Below are 20,831 nucleotides of genomic sequence, written 5' to 3'. Positions count from 1 at the left end.
TCGAGGGACACAAAAGGGAAGCAGTGGTTGGGAAGGGAGTGAGACAGGGTTGCAGCCTCCCCCCGATGTTATTCAATCTGTATATTGAGCAAGCAGTGAAGGAAACAAAAGAAAAATTCAGAGTAGGTATTAAAATCCATGGAGAAGAAATAAAAACTTTGAGGTTTGCCGATGACATTGTAATTCTGTCAGAGACAGCAAAGGACATGGAAGAGCAGTTGAATGGAAAGGACAGTGTCTTGAAAGGAGGGTATAAGATGAACATCAACAAAAGTAAAACGAGGGTAATGGAATGTAGTCGAATTAAGTTGGGTGATGCCGAGGGAATTAGATTAGGAAATGAGACACTTAAAGTAGTAAAGGAGTTTTGCTATTTATGGAGCAAAATAACTGATGATGGTCAAAGTAGAGAGGATATAAAATGTAGACTGGCAATGGCAAGGAAAGCGTTTCTGAAAAAGAGAAATTTGTTATATTTAAGTGTCAGGAAGTCGTTTCTGAAAGTATTTTTATGGAGTGTAGCCATGTATGGAAGTGAAACATGGATGATAAATAGTTTGAACAAGAAGAGAACAGAAGCTTTTGAAATGTGCGGCTACAGAAGAATGTTGAAGATTAGATTGGTCAATCACATAACTAATGAGGAGGTATTGAATAGGATTGGGGGAGGAGAGAAATTTGTGGCATAACTTGACTAGAAGAAGGGATCGGTTGGTAGGTCATGTTCTGAGGCATCAAGGGATCACCAATTTAGTATTGGAGGGCAGCGTGGGGGGTAAAAATCATAGAGGGAGACCAAGAGATGAATACAGTAAGCAGATTTAGAAGGATGTAGGTTGCAGTAGTCACTGGGAGATGAAGAAGCTTGCACAGGATAGAAGAGCATGGAGAGCTGCATCAAACCAGTCTCAGGACTGAAGAGCACAACAACAACAATTTAATTTTATAGATAAAAATCTACTCACCAAGCAGTGGGAAGACACACACATAAAAGAAGGTTTCAATTAGGCAAGCTTCCATAGGCAATGGCTCCTTCTTCAGGCAGAAGGGTGGAAGGGGAAAGAGGAGGGGTGAAGGAAAAGGTCTGGAGAGATCTAGGAGAGTGATAGATTTTGGGAAAGTCACCCAGAACTGTGGGTCAGGGGAGACTTACCGCACAGGATGAGAAGGAAAGACTGATTGTTGAGGATTATTCAGTTAAATTATATTCTGCATTTAGTTTTATTAAAATTCTCAATGGCATTACAACTTGAATAATCTGCTCTCAGTGCTACGTATGATTCTATGAGTTTTTATGTCTGTGTGTACATACATCAATATAAGGAAAAGTCAGATTGTTACTCACTGTAAAGATGATACATTGAGTTGCAGATAGACACAACAAAAAGACACTTACACATAAGCTTCTGGCCAAAACTTTCATCAGAAAAGGAGACACACACAGATTTATTCACACAAGCAAGCACGTCTCATACATACATGACTGCCATCTCTGGCAGCTCAGAATGGTACACTGGAGATGGTGGTCAAGTGTGTGTGAGGTGTGTTTGCTTGCATGAGCGAATGTGTGTGGCTGGCCGCTGTGGCCGAGCAGTTCTAGGCGCTTCAGTCCGGAACTGTGCTGCTGCTACAGTCACAGGATCGAATCATGCCTCTGGCATGGATGTGTGTGATGTCCTTGGGTTAGTTATAGGGACTGATGACTGCAGCTGTTAAGTCCCATAGTGCTTAGAGCCATTTGAACCATTTTTGAATGTGTGTGTGTGTTTTTCCTTTTCTGACGAAGACTTTGGCTGAAAGCTAATGTGTAAGTGTCTTCTCATTCCGCCTGTCTGCAAATCAATGTGCCATCTTTATGGTGGTAGCAGTCAATCTTTTTCTTATATTGTTGATATTTCAACCTGGAGTGTCTGTTGTTAAATACATACATAGTACACTGATGAAATGATTTTGTCTAGGCATTTCTTATAGTAGTTACTGATATGCATTTTTCTTTCACTAGGCCCATCAGTCAGTAGACTTGTCACGCTACACAGACATGATCAGAAGTGTAGACCTAGGTACAGGAGCACCTGATCTATTAGGACCAGTTTATGCACCACGCGGAAATATCCAGGTGCACTCTCCATACCTGGAAGTGTCTGCCTTCAATCCTCGCAGCAGGACATCAGTCACTGGCCGCAAGCAAGAAAAGCGAACAGGGTGAGCTTCTTTCTGAGCATTTGAAATAAGCTGAGAAAAGCACAAATTGACAAGTCTGTTGCTTACTTTTATTGTTGCTTTGATTATTATTCTGTAGTGAAAGGTTGAATCTTACCACCAGTAGCTGAAATTCCAGTTCAGTTGATACTCAAATAGTGAAATACCTAATCCTAGGTTTTGGAACACCCATGAACCATGGACCTCACTGTTGGTGGTGAGGCTTGCCTGCCTCAACAATACAGATAGCCATACCATAGGTGCAACCACAATGGAGGGGTACCTGTTGAGAGGCCAGACAAACGTGTGGTTCCTGAAGAGGGGCAGCAGCCTTTTCAGTAGTTGCAGGGCAACAGTCTGGATGATTGAGTGATCTGGCCTTCTAACACTAACCAAAATGGACTTGCTGTTCTGGTACTGTGAACGACTGAAAACAAGGGGAAACTACAGCCGTAATTCTTCCCGAGAGCATGCAGCTTTACTGTATGATTAAATGATGATGGCGTCCTCTTGGGTAAAATATTCTGGAGATAAAATAGTTCCCCATTTGGATCTCCGGGTGGTGACTACTCAAGAGAACGCCGTTATCAGGAGAAAGAAAACTGGCGTTCTACGGATCGGAGCGTGGAATGTCAGATCACTTAACAGGGCAGGTAGGTTATGAAATTTAAAAAGGGAAATGGATAAGGTAAAGTTAGATATAGTGGGAATTAGTGAAGTTCGGTGGCAGGAGAAACAAGACTTTTGGTCAGGTGAATACAGGGTTATAAATACAAAATCAAATAGGGGTAATGCAATATTAGGTTTAATAATGAATAAAAAAACTTGGAGTGATGCTACTACAAATAGCATAGTGAACGCATTATTGTGTCCAAGATAGACACGAATCCCACACCTAGTACAGTAGTACAAGTTTATATGCAAACTAGCTGTGCAGATGATGAAGAAATTGATGAAATGTATGATGAGATAATAGAAATTATTCAGGTAATGAAGGGAGATGAAAATTTAATAGTCATTGGTGACTGGAATTTGATAGTAGGAAAAGGTAGAGAAGGAAACATAGTTGGTGAAATGAAAGAGGAAGCTGCTTGGTAGAATTTTTCACAGAGCATAACTTAATCATAGTTAACACTTGGTTCAAGAATCATGAAAGAACCCTGGAGATACTAGAAGCTTCCAGATAAATTATGTAATGGTAAGAAAGAGATTTAGGAACTAGGATTTAAATTGGAAAACATTTCCAGGGGCAGATGTGGACTCTGACGACAATCTATTAATTATGAACTGTAGATTAAAATTGAAGAAACTGCAAAAACGTGGGAATTTAAGGAGCTGGGACCTGGATAAACTGGCTAAACCAGAGGTTGTACAGAGTTTCACGGAGAGCATAAGGGAACAACTGACAGGAATGGGGGAAAGAAATACAGTAGAAGAAAAATGGGTAGGTTTGAGGGATGAAATAGTGAAGGCAGCAGAGGATCAAGTAGGTAAAAAGACGAGGGCTAGTAGAAATCATTGGGTAACAGAAGTGATAATGAATTTAATTGATGAAAGGGGAAAATACAAAAATGCAGTAAATGAAGCAGGCAAAAAGGAATACAAACGTCTCAAAAATGAGATTGCCAGGAAGTGCAAAATGGCTAAGCAGGGATGGCTAGAGGACAAATATAAGGAAGTAGGCGCTTATCTCAGAAGGGATAAGATAGATACTGCCTACAGGAAGATTAAAGAGACCTTTGGAGAAAAGAGAACCACTTGTATGAATATCAAGAGCTCAGATGGAAACCCAGTTCTAAGCAAAGAAGGGAAAGCAGAAAGGTGGAAGGAGTATATAGAGGGTCTATACAAGGGCGATGTACTTGAGGACAATATTATGGAAATGGAAGAGGGTATAGACGAAGATGAAATGGGAGATATAATACTGTGTGAAGAGTTGGACAGAGCACTGAGAGACCTGAGTCGAAACAAGGCCCCAGGAGTTGACAACATTCCATTATAACTACTGACAGCCTTGGGAGAGCCAGTCCTGACAAAACTCTACCACCTGGTTAGCAAGATGTATGAGACAGGCGAAATACTCCGACGTGTAGAAGAATACAATAATTCCAATCCCAAAGAAAGCAGGTGTTGACAGATGTGAAAATTACTGAACTATCAGTTTAATAAATTACAGCTGCAAAATACTAACGGGAATTCTTTACAGACAAATGGAAAATATGGTAGAAGCCGACCTTGGGGAAGGTCAGTTTGGATTCTGTAGAAATGTTGGAACATTTGAGGTAATACTGACCCTATGACTTATCTTGGAAGAAAGATTAAGGAAAGGCAAACCTATGTTTGTAGCATTTGTAGATTTAGAGAAAACTTTTGAACGTGTTGACTGGAATACTCTTTTTCAAATTCTGAAGGTGGCAGGGGTAAAATACAGGGAGCAAAAGGCTATTTACAATTTGTACAAAAACCAGATGGCAGTTGAGAGTCGAGGGACATGAAAGGGAAGCAGTGGTTGGAAAGGGAGTGAGACAGGGTTGTAGCCGCTCCCCGATGCTATTCAATCTGTATACTGAGCAATCAATAAAGGAAACAAAAGAAAGTATTTGTATAGAGTGTAGCCATGTATGGAAGTGAGACATGGACGATATACAGTTTGGACAAGAAGAGAATAGAAGCTTTCGAAATGTGGTGCTACAGAAGAATGCTGAAGATTAGATGGGTAGATCACATAACTAAGGTGGAGGTATTGAATAGAATTGGGGAGAAGAGGAGTTTTTGGCACATCTTGACTAGAAGAAGGGTCTGTTGGTAGGACATGTTCTCAGGCATCAAGGGATCAGCAATTTAGTATTGGGGGGCAGTGTGGAGGGTAAAAATCGTAGAGGGAGACCAAGAGATGAATACAGTAAGCAGAATCAGAAGGATGTAGGCTGCAGTAGGTACTGGGAGATGAAGAAGCTTGCACAGGATAGAGTAGCCTAGAGAGCTGCATCAAACCAGTCTCAGGTCTGAAGACCACAACAACAACAAAAACAGGTTTTGGAATTATTAGTTCTTTCCTTGGGGAGGAAAAAGAAAAAGTTTTTGCTAGGTTAGAAAGTAGCGGCAGCTTTCAAGATCCCATGGTGAGAGAGAGCTACATAGGTAGTTTTTTTGAAAACTATCCTTTATGTTGCCATTAACTGTGTTTGCATCTCTCTCTCTCTCTCTCTCTCTCTCTCTCTCTCTCTCTCTGTGTGTGTGTGGGTGTGTGTGTCATTGACTTTTGTTGTACTTATCTGTGACTTAGCATCTCCGCTATATGGTATGTGATGACTTTCCTTTTCATAATACAGTACATTGTTTGTTATGTATTACTGCTGTCAACATTTAGGCCATGATTATTCTTCATAATGTTTGAAGTGTAGAGTAAACATGGAACTGACAAGTTAAGGAGTCTACAGTAGGTGTCATTTGTTCTTTCTAAGATCATAATTATATATATTTGTGAGATGCAGCCATATAATTATTTAAACTACAGTTCAGTATCATTTTAAGAGCAGTCAACAATTTTGTAGAAAAATAATAGCAAGATATCAGAAAGAGACACCAAAAGAAATTTCAAGCACTCTTATTTAACAATAATACTTAGAAGAAAAGAATAGCATTAATAATTTAAAGTTTTATGTCAGAGCTGTCAAACCATCAAGTGTAGACCTGAGTGCAAAAGAGCACAGCTTACTATGTCATAGATTTAGCTATAAATCAGCTCATGAACCAAAACACAGTAATATTGTATCTATGATAGGCCATATTAAAGTAGCATCAGATGGCCCAAAAATTCCAATTGTTGAACAGAATAGTATTACAAGCAAAGCAGCCAAGATTATTGACAGATACAGCAAAAATAATATACATAAAAAATGAAAGCGAATGTTATTGCAGAGTTTACATAATATTAACAAAAACTTTAATTGCCCATAATACTATGGCGAGGCAGATGAATAGAATACAGTTGTTTTTATAAAAAACAAATAACGGAATATATCCAAAAACCATACTCTTCTTCAATACAAATTGCTTATGCATATCAATAGGGATCTTAATAATAGATATCAAGCATGAGCGTAGAAACCTCTACCCTGTGTAGGTCTCTGCTTATTAATAGAGAAAATGACTCAAACTGTGATCCCAATCCAAGATTCACAAAGAACATGGCCCTGTCAGACCAGTTGTAATTGTATCAACAATACAATATATTTAAATAAAATAGAAAGAATCATTAATTTGAACCCAACAATTACGTTTGTTATTGTCTCTGTTGCATTTCGAAATCTTCTCTATCGTCTTACTTCCTCTTTTCGTTTGTACAAGAAGTTTCACTTTGTAGCCCTTACTCTTTGCCTTTAAATATGTCTGCTTGTGTCTGTGTATGTGCGGATGGATATGTGTGTGTGTGTGTGTGTGTGTGTGTGTGTGTGTGTGTGTGCGAGTGTACACCTGTCCTTTTTTTCCCCTAAGGGAAGTCTTTCCGCTCCCGGGATTGGAATGACTCCTTACCCTCTCCCTTAAAACCCACATCCTTTCGTCTTTCCCTCTCCTTCCTGAAGAAGCAACCATCGGTTGCGAAAGCTAGTAATTCTGTGTGTGTGTTTGTGTGTTTTGTTCATGTGCCTGTCTGCCGGCGCTTTCCCGCTTGGTAAGTCTTGGAATCTTTGTTTTTAATACAATATATTTATATCTAAAAACAAAGATGATGTGACTTACCAAATGAAAGCGCTCGCATGTCGATAGACACACAAACATACACACAAAATTCAAGCTTTAGCAACCATTTCATGTCTGCTTGTGTCTGTGTATGTGCGGATGGATATGTGTATGTGTGAGTGTGTGTGTGTGTGTGTGTGTGTGTGTGTGTGTGTGAGTGTATAACTGTCCTTTTTTTCCCTCAGGTAAGTCTTTCCGCTCCCGCAATTGGAATGACTCCTAACCCTCTCCCTTAAAACCCACATCCTTTCGTCTTTCCCTCTCCTTCCATCTTTCCTGACGAAGCAACCATTGGTTGTGAAAGCTTGAAGTTTGTGTGTATGTTTGTGTTTCTTTGTGTGTCTATCGACATGCCAGCACTTTCGTTTGGTAAGTCACATCATCTTTGTTTTTAGATATATTTTTCCCTCCTGTGTTGTACACAATATATTTATTAAGCAAAAAGCTGAAACTTATCATTAACCACAATTATATGTCTTAGAAAATGTTCACAATTAAAAACTTAGTAGAACCAATAAATCAGATCAACTAATGGGAGATTCTTCTCATTAGATGTCACTAATATGTACACCAACATCCTGATAGCTGAAACTGTATCCATTATCAAAAACGAATTTATTCAGTATTCAATAAAATGAATTTAAAAAAAGTGATGAATAACGTGACCTTATTCAATTAGTTCTGCCACAGAACTATTTTCCCATGAACAAACAGAAGGCCTACATTGCCCAGCCGGCAATGAGCATTGTTCAGAATGATCCCAAAGAGTAAGAACATAACCAACTCGACCAGTGACCATCGAACCGTCCGTATAGACCACGTCAGAGCCATCATATGCACAAGGATGGAAAGAAATTGGCGGTGGAGGGCTCAGGAGGGACTGAGTCCTTCGGGCCCTGTGCCAAATCCAGCCGAAGGCATGGGTGGGGCACACACCACAGGGGTATATGTATATGGACCCAGAAAAGAGGGAGAGAAGAGCCCGGACGCAAACTGTGATTGTACACCCTAACTGGGGCCACCATTCTGGAAGATGGATGACCGAGTTGGGGAACAGGAGATGGTAATTTGGATCCCCAGCAAGCTACAAACATGTGCAGCATAAGCGGCCAGTAGTCGCACAGGATCCGTAATGGAAGGGCACCAGCCTCCACAAGTAGACTGTTTATAGGGCTTGTGCGGATAGCTCCAGTTGGGAGTCGGATCCCGCAGTGAAGTATGGGGTCAAGCAACCGCAATGCAGAAGGCAATGTCGAACTGTAAGCCAACCTCCCATAGTCGAGACGAGACTGAATCAACACCTGATACAGTCGTAGAAGGGTAGACCGATCGTCACCCCAGCTGGTGTGACTCAAGCAATAAAGAGTGTTAAGATGGCGCCACAACATTTGTTTAAGCTGCCAAATATGAGGGAGTCAAGTCAACTGAGCATCAAAAAGCAAGCCCAAAAACCGATGCGTCTCCACCATGACAAGAGGTTCGCAGTCAAGATAAAGCCATAGCTCAGGGTGAACAGTTCGTCCAGCAGAAATACATTATGCAGGTTTTGGCAGCTGAGAACTGGGGGCCGTGCATGACGGCCCAAGACTGTGCCCTGCTGCGGATAGCGCCCTGTATCTGCCATTCAGCAACCGCAATGCCAGTACAGTCAAAAGTCAGCAGCATACAAAGAAGCCGATACTGACGTTCCCACAGCTGCAGCTAGCCCATTGATAGCAACTAAAAAGAGGCAGACACTCAAGACAGCCTTGCAGGACTTCATTCTTCTGGACTCAGGAGGAACTATGGGAGGAACCAACTTGCACGCGGAAGGAATGAAGTGACAGAAAATTTTGAATAAAAAGCAGGAGCAGGCCCCTAAGACCCCACCGATGAACCATGGTGAGGATGTGATGTAACCATATCGTATCGTATCCCTTCTGCATGTCAAAGAAGATGGCAGCCAGTTGCTGACGGCGGGCAAATGCCGTGCGGATGGCAGACTCCGGTCAGACTAGATTATCGGTAGCAGAACGGCCCTTAAGGAACCCACCCCGGGACGGAGCCAGAAAGCCCCGAGACTCAAGAAGCCAACTCAACCTCCGGCTCACCATGCATTCGAGCAAGTTGCACATTAATATTGGTGAGGCTAATGGGGCGCTAGCTGTCCACCTACAGGAGGTTCTTGCCAGGCTTCAACACTGGGATGATAATGCTTTCCTGCCATTGAGAGGAGAACTCACCCTCAACCCAGATACGTTTGAAAAGGTCGAGAAGGTGTCGCTGGCAGTCCACTGAGAGGTGCTTGAGCATCTGATAGTGGATGCGATCCAACCCGGGAGCCATATCAGTGCAAGCGGCTAGGGCACTTTGGAATTCCCACTCACTGAATGAAGCATTGTACGATTTGGGGTGCCGTGTATGGAACGAAAGGCTCTGACTTTCCAACCGCTCTTTCAGGGAGTGGAAGGCCAGTGGGTAATTCATAAAAGCAGAACTCTGAGCGTAATGCTCTTCTAAGAGTTTTGCAAACCTCACAAAGGTTTATGGGCATTAAAGTCACCCAATAACAGAAAAGGTGGTGGCAATTGGGCTGTCAGCGCAGCCAATACATGCTTTGGGACATCACCATCTGGAGGAAGACCACAGACAGTAACAGCCTGAGGCATCCACACCTGAACACCGGCAGCCTCTAAAGTTGTTTGAAGAGAGTTAAGGATGTAAACACAGACTCCACCATATATCCTCTCATAAGCTGCTCGATTCTTATAATAACCCCGATAGCCTCGGAGGGCGGGGGTTCACATCGCCGGAAACCAAATTTCCTGGAGAGCAGTGCAGAAGAAAGGGTGAAGGCTGAGAAGTTGTCGGAGCTCAGCAAGGTTGTGGAAAAAACCGCTGCAATTCCACTAGATGATGACATTGTCCACAACTGAAAAAGGCGTGAAGAGACCGAGGAGGCAGATTACACTGCTGGATCACCTGCTGCCACCAATTGAGTACCTGTGCGATCAACTTCCACGGTGTCTGGGGGTCCAGTGAGATCTGAGCGGATGCCAGAATCTCCACCCCATCGTCAGATGCAGAGCTTGTACATTGCAGTAGGGTGGTTGCCATCGCAAGTTCCTTGGTATTAGAGGTCTTCTTCTTGGACTCTTCTCACTGCTCCTTGGGTTTCACTGGCTGGGAGGGTTTCACTGACTCAGTCTCCAGGACTGAGGAGGATCGTGAAGCCCTACGACCAGCTGTGGGCACTTATGCTACTGGTGGGGATCATCCTTCCCACTGGTGGAAACCTGGGAAGGGAGGGACCCTAGGGACCCCTTCTGAGCGAGAGGAGCCGAAGACGTTGGATGCTTCTCTGGCGTAGAAGTGGGGACGGACATTCCCAATGGGTGGGGGTGTTTGCTCCTGAAGTAGGTGGTGCAGGAGAAACAGGGAGGGTAGTGCCCCCCCACAGTCAGTGGGGCAGGTGTAGTCTTACGGCTCGGGGAGCTGACTGGAATTCGCTAATTGGATGTCTCTATAGGCCCCCGGGCTCAGCAGCTGTTGTGGCTGAGCACCTGAAGAATAATTTGGAAAATATTTCGAGTAGATTTCCCCACCATGTTATAGTTCTGGGTAGAGGTTTTAATTTGCCGGATATAGACTGGGAGACTAAAACGTTCAAAATGGATGGCAGGGAAAAAGAATCCAGTGAAAATTTTTTTAAGTGCTTTATCTGAAAACTACCTTGAGCAGTTAAACAGAGAACCGACTCGTGGCGATAACATATTAGACCTTCTGGTGACAAGACCCGAACTATTTGAATCAGTTAACGCAGAACAGGGAATCAGCGATCATAAAGCGGTTACTGCATCGATGATTTCAGCCGTAAATAGAAATATTAAAAAAGGTAGGAAGATTTTTCTGTTTAGCAAAAGTGACAAAAAGCAGATTATAGACTACTTGATGGCTCAACACAAAAGTTTTGTCTCGAGTACAGATAGTGTTGAGGATCAGTGGACAAAGTTCAAAACCATCGTACAGTATGTGTTAGATGAGTATGTGCCAAGCAAGATTGTAAGAGATGGAAAAGAGCCACTGTGGTACAACAACCGAGTTAGAAAACTGCTGCAGAAGCAAAGGGAACTTCACAGCAAACATAAACATAGCCAAAGCCTTGCAGACAAACAAAAATTACGTGAAGCGAAATGTAGTGTGAGGAGGGCTATGCGAGAGGCGTTCAATGAATTCGAAAGTAAAGTTCTGTGTATTGACTTGGCAGAAAATCGTAAGAAATTTTGGTCCTATGTCAAAGCGGTAGGCGGATAAAAACAAAATGTCCAGGACACTCTGTGACCAAAATGGTACTGAAACAGAGGATGACAGACTAAAGGCTGAAATACTAAATGTCTTCTTCCAAAGCTGTTTCACAGAGGAAGACTGCACTGTAGTTCCTTCTCTAGATTGTCGCACAGAAGACAAAATGGTAGATATCGAAATAGACGACAGAGGGATAGAGAAACAATTAAAATCGCTCAAAAGAGGAAAGGCCGCTGGACCTGATGGGATACCAGTTCGATTTTACACAGAGTACGTGAAGGAACTTGCCCCCCTTCTTGCAGTGGTGTACCGTAGGTCTCTAGAAGAGCGGAGCGTTCCAAAGGATTGGAAAAGGGCACAGGTCATCCTGGTTTTCAAGAAGGGACGTCGAACAGATGTGCAGAACTATAGACCTATATCTCTAACGTCGATCAGTTGTAGAATTTTGGAACACGTATTACGTTCCAGTATAATGTCTTTTCTGGAGACTAGAAATCTACTCTGTAGGAATCAGCATGGGTTTCGAAAAAGACGGTCGTGTGAAACCCAGCTCGCGCTATTCGTCCACGAGACTCAGAGGGCCATAGACACGGGTTCACAGGTAGATGCCGTGTTTCTTGACTTTCGCAAGGCGTTTGACACAGTTCCCCACAGTTGTTTAATGAACAAAGTAAGAGCATACGGACTATCAGACCAATTGTGTGATTGGATTGAGGAGTTCCTAGATAACAGAATGCAGCATGTCATTCTCAATGGAGAAAAGTCTTCCAAAGTAAGAGTGATTTCAGGTGTGCCGCAGGGGAGTGTCATAGGACCGTTGCTATTCACAATATACATAAATGACCTGGTGAATGACATCGGAAGTTCACTGAGGCTTTTTGCAGACGTTGCTGTGGTGTATCGAGAGGTTGCAACAATGAAAAATTGTACTGAAATGCAGGAGGATCTGCAGTGAATTGACGCATGGTGCAGGGAATGTCAATTCCATCTCAATGTAGACAAGTGTAATGTGCTGCGAATACATAGAAAGATAGATCCGTTATCATTTAGCTACAAAATAGCAGGTCAGCAACTGGAGGCAGTTAATTCCATAAATTATCTGGGAGTATGCATTAGGAGTGATTTAAAATGGAATGATCATATAAAGTTGATTGTAGGTAAGGCAGATGCCAGACTGAGATTCATTGGAAGAATCCTAAGGAAATGCAATCCGACAACAAAGGAAGTAGGTTACAGTACGCTTGGTCGCCCACTGCTTGAACACTGCTGAACAGTGTGGGATCCGTACCAGATAGGGTTGATAGAAGAGATAGAGAAGATCCAACCGAAAGCAGCGCGCTTCGTTACAGGATCATTTAGTAATCGCAAAAGCGTTATGGAGGTGATAGATAAACTCCAGTGGAAGACTCTGCAGGAGACACGCTCAGTAGCTCAGTACGGGCTTTTGTTAAAGTTTCGAGAACATACCTTCACCAAAGACTCAAGCAGTATATTTCTCCCTCCTATGTATATCTCGCGAAGATACCGTGAGGATAAAATCAGAGAGATTAGAGCCCACAAAGAAGCATACCGACAATCCTTCTTTCCACGAACAATACGAGACTGGAATAGAAGGGAGAACTGATAGAGGTACTCAGGGTACCCTCCACCACACACTGTCAGGTGACTTGCGGAGTATGGATGTTGATGTAGATTTAGATGTAGAAGCGAGTAATGCCCGTGACTGGGCAGAGGATGCTGTTTTTATCAAAACTGACCAGAGCGCATTTTAGACAAGCCCTCCATCTCCCCAAACTTGTCCTCTAAATGCTTTACAAAGAACTGAGGGTTCATGGACACAAAGGATTCCCTATCAGCTCTCATACATACTAGGTAGTGGGGCAAATACACTTCGCTGCCATTCTTTGCCTTTCATTCCTCCCTTCGTGTGGCCAGAGAGGGAAACGATGTGGCATCATATATGTTTGCATTAATTTGAGCCCTGGAATGCTTAGAGACTGCTGGCAGCTGGCCACCAGCAAGAGATGATGTGCCACGCTTCATTGCGTGTCATCCTCCTCCCCTGTGGCAGGGCAGGGGGAGGGGTGGTGGGAAAGGAGAGAAGTAACAAGACTGGGTGTGACGGTGGAATGGGGGCTGTGTAGTGCTGGAATGGGAACAGGGAAGGGGCCGATTGGGCGAGAACAGTGACTGACGGAGGTTGAGGCCAGGAGGGTTACGGGCACGTGGGAGAGTTCCGACCTGTGCAGTTGAGAAAAGCTGGTGTCAGTGGGAAGGACCCGTATGGTACAGGCTGAAATGAAGGATGTCACGTTTGGCAGCACACTCGCCAACACAGTGGTTCACTTGTTTCTCGGACACAGTTTGTCGGTGGCCGTTCGTGCTGACAGACAGCTTGTCGGTTGTCGTGCCCACAGAGAATGCAACACAGTGGCCGCAGCTTAGCTTGTAGATCACGTGACTGGTTTCATATGTAGCCCTGTCTTTGATGGGATAGGTGATGTTTGTGACCAGACTGGAGTAGGTGGTGGTGGAAGGATGTACGGTACAGGTTTTACAACTAGGTCTATTACAGGGGTACGAGCTATAGAGGTTCGGGGTTGCGAGCAAGAGTTGTGTAGGGATGGACGAGTATATTGTGTGGATGGTGGAATACCACTGTGGGAGGGGTATAAAGTAACATGTAGTGATTGTGATATTTTTTATGTTGGACAAAAAGGGAAGAGCTTAAAAAAAGATTTAGAGAATATAACTAATGTTAGCGAAGCCAATTCCTCTGCATTCAGTGCTCACTGAAGAGGATATAGGCATCCTGCTAACGACATTAACAAAAACATCACCATTTTCCACAAAAGGCACCTTATTAAATATTTTAGAAGAAATTGAAGTATTCATACAAATGAAAAACAACAAGACAATATGCTTAATGAACAAATTGAGTTACAGAATAAGATGTATATACAAAATTTCAACAATGTTTTAACCGAATAAGTTTGGCTTGGAGTTTACATCCTGCATGTAAAATTTGTCTAATGTGACATGATGTGTTGGATTATTTTTCCGTCTTATATCTTTTGTGTATTCTACCTTCACATTCCAGTGTCAAAAATTGTAATTTATACACGAATGCATCTAGCAGACATATATAAGAGTGACCTTAGAAATAGTAAGAGACAACTATTGTAGAGTCCGTGGCCTGTTAGTTCCATATTTACTCTATATAACAGTTATATCAAACATTATCAAGAATAGTCGCTGCCTAAAATTAGACAGCAGTAATATGTATAACTAATGGTGTACTATGTTAGTGAACATAGTTGTCTGTTTCTCTGTATCATATGCCACTGATGATGGATTATAAACCTGAAAACTAGTTTAGTCAAACAAAACATTTCTAGTGCAGCTCATGGTGTATAGAAGATGTCTTTCAATACATTTTCATGTGGACTTTGCTTCCTTGTTCAGGATTCAGACTGGTGTTACGAATGCTATCGGTAAGGTATTCAAAAAGCTTCTGTCTATGTACAGTAAGAAACTAGGAATCCCTACCAGTAAAAGAACAATGACATAACTTATTAATGACTTTTTCTACAAATTGTTTGGATATCTACATTCAGGAATTTACAATTTCTATTAGCTATTTAGCAAGTAGAAGTATTTTCCATTAAGCTGTGTAACAGACAATAATGTACTATCAATAAGACTCAGTTTTTATAGGAACTTTTTTAAATACTACACTAATAAAGTAAATATTTAGCTACTAATAGCAGATAAACTGTAACTATGTATCATGTAACTGAAGAGGCAACCGCTTTTTTAAAAATAGCAGGTTTTCTAATGCTCTCAATTAAATTTAGATGGTGTAACTGTGAGTGGCATTAAGGAGTGTGGTGATAGTTTATAGTTAAAAGAGTATACAAATTAAGTTTCTGTGATGTTTTAGTCTCACATTAACATGTATCTTGACACCTTCTGCATCCAAGAGTGTTCTCCCTTCTGGGTGTGATCTATAGAATACAGTGAATGAATGAATGATTGATGACACAAATGAACACATAGTGACATTATCCACACAGACACTGCATAGATTTATCAGGAATAGTGAAAATCATTGAAGTCCAAAATGTAATTTGTCAGTTAAATGGCACTTAAGAGAATAGAGAAAAAATTAAATGATGTTGCTCTCACCATATTTGCTGTGTGTCATTGAAGCTGGATTTAATAGATTCAGAGTAAGATCACACATATCAGAGCCGATGAGCAAATGAGAGTCCATTCATGTGCACCTACAGAACTGGAGTTGGAAATGAGTGTGTTGCTAACCAAAAACGAGTTACAGCTATTAGCAAAACAATTAATAAAGCTTTGACACCTGTTAGAACTGAATCAACAGGAAACATTGCGCCACATCCCTAGTGTCAACTCCAGCAAATGGGAAGGAGAAAACTGCAGGGAAGCTAAGATGAAATGTCAACGGATGAGTCCAAAAAAGCCAACCACAAGATGCCTTACATTAGATGAGGGCTCTATTATGCGTATTTAGGTCAGCTAGAGGGTACTCAAAAGTTTTCTGTGCTCAATTTTTTCATTCGGGTTCTCCAGCACTCAGAAGGAAAAGTGACATTAAAAATGTCAGTGACAAATCATGCTTATAATACAATGGATTTGAGTGGGTTCAAAAGATTTGTGGAAGTAAGACCAATCTGCTTTTGAGTACATGCACACTCTTTAAACCAGCTGCACATCCTATTCAGTATTACAATATATGATATTTACCCATCACCTAATATAGTGCTGGATAGAGTTTTTTTTCTCTATCTATCTAGTCTTTTTTCACAACTACTCCAGGAATTTCTATTTGTAGGGCATGTTAATTCACTTAATTAGCTGTGCCACTCTATATTAACATGCCTTAGGGGCAGCAAGTAGTTGATAGCCTCAGTCAACTAAAAAGTCTGTCTTGTAAATATAGACAATATTATTAAAAGTATAGATCGCCACCCACACTCTAAAGAACACTTTGAGTTGTGGACAGGCATGATAAAAAGACTTAGTATAAGCTTTTGGCCAAAGCCGTCTTCAGAAAATAAAAATGCACACACATTCATATGAGCAGGCATACCTCATATGCACAAACACATGACTGCTGTCTCTGGCTTCTCTAACCACAGTGCAACAGAAATGCATCAAATGGGAGCAGCAGTCTGGAGCATGGTGAAAAGGGGGGAGGGATAACAGGGTAGAGTTGAGGGAAGAGGAATCAGCTCTACTGCAGCTTTGGAAGGCTGTTGAGGGGATGATGGGGGGAGGGGGTGTACTGACAAGAGGAGTATACAGTGAGAAATGAGGGTGCGGGTGGTAAATTGTGAGGTGATGACTGGACAGAGAGCGTGGGACCAGTTGGGTGGAGTGTGTGGGGATGGAAAGATGGTCACTATAGGTTGAGACCAGATTGTTTTTGGAAGGAGGGATCATATCCCTGTGGCTAGGGGTTGAGTTTGGGAGTGTATCATGACCCTCTCTCTACTATGCTGCAAAAGTTATTTCCATAAGGACACTATTACGGTGTGGCTAATGGCTATATAGTATAGTATAGAGCTGGCCATGGTGTGTTCTTTGTTGATGCTGCTGAGTCTGCGTTGTTCATGTGGCTTCTCATTGTCTAGGCAATGATTCCTCTGATACTCTGGGTGCAAGAAAAGGTGTGGGTTTTTGTTTATCACTGGACCAACCAAATCATGATGCATGATTCCACAGTTTGTTTGCAAAATTTGAAAAAAAAGAAGAAGAAGAAAAAACCCACACATTTGAATATGAATACACTCGACCGCGGCCAGAACTCGAGTGGCCGAAATCCCGTTGCTCACCAATGATCACAGTCATAGCAACAAAGAACATGCAATTTTAATATCGATTATTGATCGCAACACCTATCCTAATATCGTATTAAGCAAATTATTTTTAACACAACTTTAATTAGTGTATAATGTAACAAAATAAGGTCTATTTGTCAGTTCCATTACAATAGCCCCCCAAGAATTTTGTAAGTATGAACAAAATTCTGACACCAGAATAATGGAACTGCCAAGAACATGATTTTAAATAAATTAAATTTTTTAGTAGGACTGTTTTCTTTGAATTGTGCTAACTTGCCGCCCGTAGCAATTGGCATGACATTAGGTTTAACACTGAAATTGTGTTACACAAAGTAAAGGAAAACATATGATTGTTAATTTTAAGGTAAATGAAATACAAAAGAAGATTTACAGTTTTCACTTAGATGAGTCCATAATGTCCTAGCACTTCACATTAAACCACTGAAAGGTTGTAACGTTTGACTGTTGGTTTGCTTTACTTTGTTTTGTTGACCACTTTACTTGCTACTCACAGTAATGTCCCACATCGCCCATCTGCACTTAGCTGACCTCCGTTAATAGGTTTGATTTCTATTTGTACTGCAGCAAGTCCATTTCTACAGCTTAGCTGTTTGTATTGCATCGTTGATTATAATGCCATGTTATCTAAAAATAAAATACAGAGGTCACCTTTTGGTTACATAGTATTTGTGTGTAAGTACATGCTTAGGATACATATTTATCCTTCTGGTAATGTTTATCTAGTGAGAGAAGTTTACAGGATCTGTCTGAGTAATACTACAAAGGTATGGACTGGTCCAAAAAGGAAACTAACTGAGCTAAGAAAAAAAACTAACAATAAATTCAATAAAGTTGTAATACAAATGCTTTAACATTTTGGGTGTAAAATGTCTTATCACAATCTATAACACCTGCCCCAAGGATAAACAAAAAATTAAATTGTTTTCAAAAGTAAAGCTATTGTCAGTTTGTTACAAGAGTTCATATTCACAGTAAAAGTGCATGTGTAGGTTCACGGTTGTTTGTAAGTATTAGGATGATATGTATATAATCAAACTTTGAAAAATGTTACTACCTATGCTTTGCAGTGGTTGAGAAACAAAGATACAGTAATTCATGTCGTTTACTTAAAACGATTCTCCCCCTTGTTTAGTAGGACATTTCAACAACTTAGGTGTGTAGTAATTAGGACTCTCCCTGTAAGATCAAAAAAAAAAATTAAAAAAACTGTTAGTGTTGTGAGACAGATTTAGCGCTGATTAGTGGTTTACATTTTAAATGATGTCGCAATGAGTGTGGTGTGAGAAGGTTACACAAGCTAAAATTACACACATTATCAAATATCGTTCACATTGCATAAACATATAGAAATATCAAGAACTAACACGATAAGCATATTACACAAGGAAAATTCATTGCAAACATTTCATATCGAAATTACATTTTAAACAAATAATAAACATTTTCAAGGACACCAAACTGTGCATAAATCAGTCAATTTTTAGACAAAAAATTTCATAATTTCCAGTGAAAAACTTTTGTTGAGTCACCTTTTAACTTTCTCACAATAGTCTTACCCCTTTTGTTTATACAATTTCAACAAAACAATATTCCTTAGCCCGAGAACTTTCATTGATTTAGGATACACCAACTGGTAAGCATTAAGGTGTGGATTCTCCACAATCTCGAATGGTCCTGTGTAGATGTCAAAGAATTTCTTTATTTCAAAAGTTAAGATTTTTGATTTCTCATGTGATTTTACTAAAACATAACCTGCAACTTTAAACTTAGTTGCTTTTATCTTGCTATCATGTCGTCTTTTTCTAATTTCCCCCTGTTTTATCATGGTTTCTTTGACTATGGCTTCACGTTCGCTCATAGTCATCATTGTGCGCAGTGGAAATTCTTCAAATTCAGTGATAATGTTTTCTGGTTTTAGATGAAACATAAATTCATAAGGTGAAAATCCTGTGGAAGGATTTGCAAGCTTGTACATGGTTGTACCATGTAAGATGTATATGACTGCAATATGTATGACATAAATGACCAATCTCACACATATACCTCTCAGCTAGCTTTGATGGTGGATTATACGTATACTGATATTTGAACATGTTTGATTCCCAATTTATCAACAAAGACTTTCCATACTTTTGACAAAAACTGTGAACTGGTATTCGACAAGATTGCTTTTGGTTTCACAACATTTAAGAAATGGTCTTTTTCAACTTTTGTAACTATCTGTGGCTTTTCAGACAGGATACAACTTGATTAGTTTCGAAAATACTTCCACCATGACAAAAGTGTAATAGTAACCACTCCTACTCCTTGGAAGGGACCCATAGAAATGAACATCAACTAAGTCTAGAGGTTGTGCAAGAGTAATGTTTTGCATTTCACTTTGACATTTTCTGTTACTTACTTTGACTCATTGACACTTATCACAAGTTGACAATAATTCTTTTCTCATTATCTTGGCCATATTGTAGAATTATATATTTTCTTGTAATTTCTGCATACATTTCTGAATGCCACAATGACCATAGCTCTCACGTGTATACCTAATTAACCCCTCAGTTTCATCTTCAGGCCAACATAGTTTCCAACTGCTCAAGTCTTCATCAGTTCTCCTAAATAGTTCTTGTCCAATTTTTCATAGTTCTTTTTCCCTAAATAGCTCTTTATTAATTTCCAATTTGTATCACAGTTCTGGCTCCTCCTGATTTTGTCACACAATGATGTAACAACTTTTTCATCGGTAACCCCATGTGATACATTCATTTTAAACTTGTTTTCTTCATTCTGATCAAAAATTTCTGTTTCTCCTCCTACTGGTGCCTTGATAGAACATCTGCATCTATGTTGTCAGAGCCTTTAGTATACTTAATTTCAAAGTTGAATTGTTGTAAATACAATGCCCAACTTGCTAGCCTATCATGATAGAGCTTGCATTCCTGTAAATAGCTTCAGGCCTTATGATCAGAGTACACTATTACCTTATGTCCAAGTAAATAGGTCCTGAATTTTGAAAATGAGCACTGTATGGCTAATAATTCTTTTTCTGTGACTGTATAGTTCTTTTCATGCTTCAGTAACGTTCTGCTTGCAAATGCCATTGTAGAATGAACTGTCTCCTCATTGACTATTGACTTTTTTTTTTCGGTATGTAAACAGAAAGGTAAACTGAAATCTGGTCTGTGTGACAGGTTCTGCTTATTCAGTTCTTCTTTTTTTTTATTTTATCGAAAGCCTCTTGACAATCTTTACTCCATATCCAAACAGTGTCCTACTTTAATAAGTTACTTAGACAGGGTGCACTTTAGCTTTGTTTACTTAAAATTTTTGTGTAGAATTCACATAGCCCATAAAAAAATTTCAGTTGTTTTCTGTTACAGGCTATTGGAAACTCTGAAATAGCTTTTATTTTGCCTGGATCCACCAAAATCACTTTTTCTGTTATGATATGTCCCAAAACTTTTAACTCAGGTACTGCAAATTTGCACTGTTCTAGTTTTAGTGTCATTCCCCTCTTCTAAGTTTCTCACATACCTGTCTTAAAAGCCCAACATGCTCATTCCAATCTTGTCCAGTCACTAAAATGTTATCTACGTAAATCTCTAATTTGAGTACAAATTCCTGCCCATGCACATGGTCTAAAGCTCTAACGAATTCCGCTACCAATGAGTTCAAGCCGAAAGGGACTACACAATACTGATAGCAATGACCATT

At 40.6% G+C, this 20,831-nt stretch overlaps 1 protein-coding gene across 1 annotated transcript in view; it reads left to right on the top strand.

Moving 5' to 3' along the window:
* Positions 1 to 20,831, top strand: part of LOC126336273 (uncharacterized) — a 737,143-nt gene that overhangs the window by 706,173 nt on the left and 10,139 nt on the right. Inside the window, exon 23 of the mRNA XM_049999768.1 lies at positions 2,003 to 2,202. Coding sequence (XP_049855725.1) covers positions 2,003 to 2,202 — 200 coding nt within the window. The remainder of the gene's footprint in view (positions 1 to 2,002; positions 2,203 to 20,831) is intronic.

This window comes from Schistocerca gregaria, chromosome 2 (genome assembly GCF_023897955.1).
Source record: "Schistocerca gregaria isolate iqSchGreg1 chromosome 2, iqSchGreg1.2, whole genome shotgun sequence".
Lineage (NCBI taxonomy): Eukaryota > Metazoa > Arthropoda > Insecta > Orthoptera > Acrididae > Schistocerca > Schistocerca gregaria.
The sequence above is the reverse complement of the archived record's forward strand: the minus strand, read 5'-3'. Positions and strand labels throughout refer to the sequence as shown.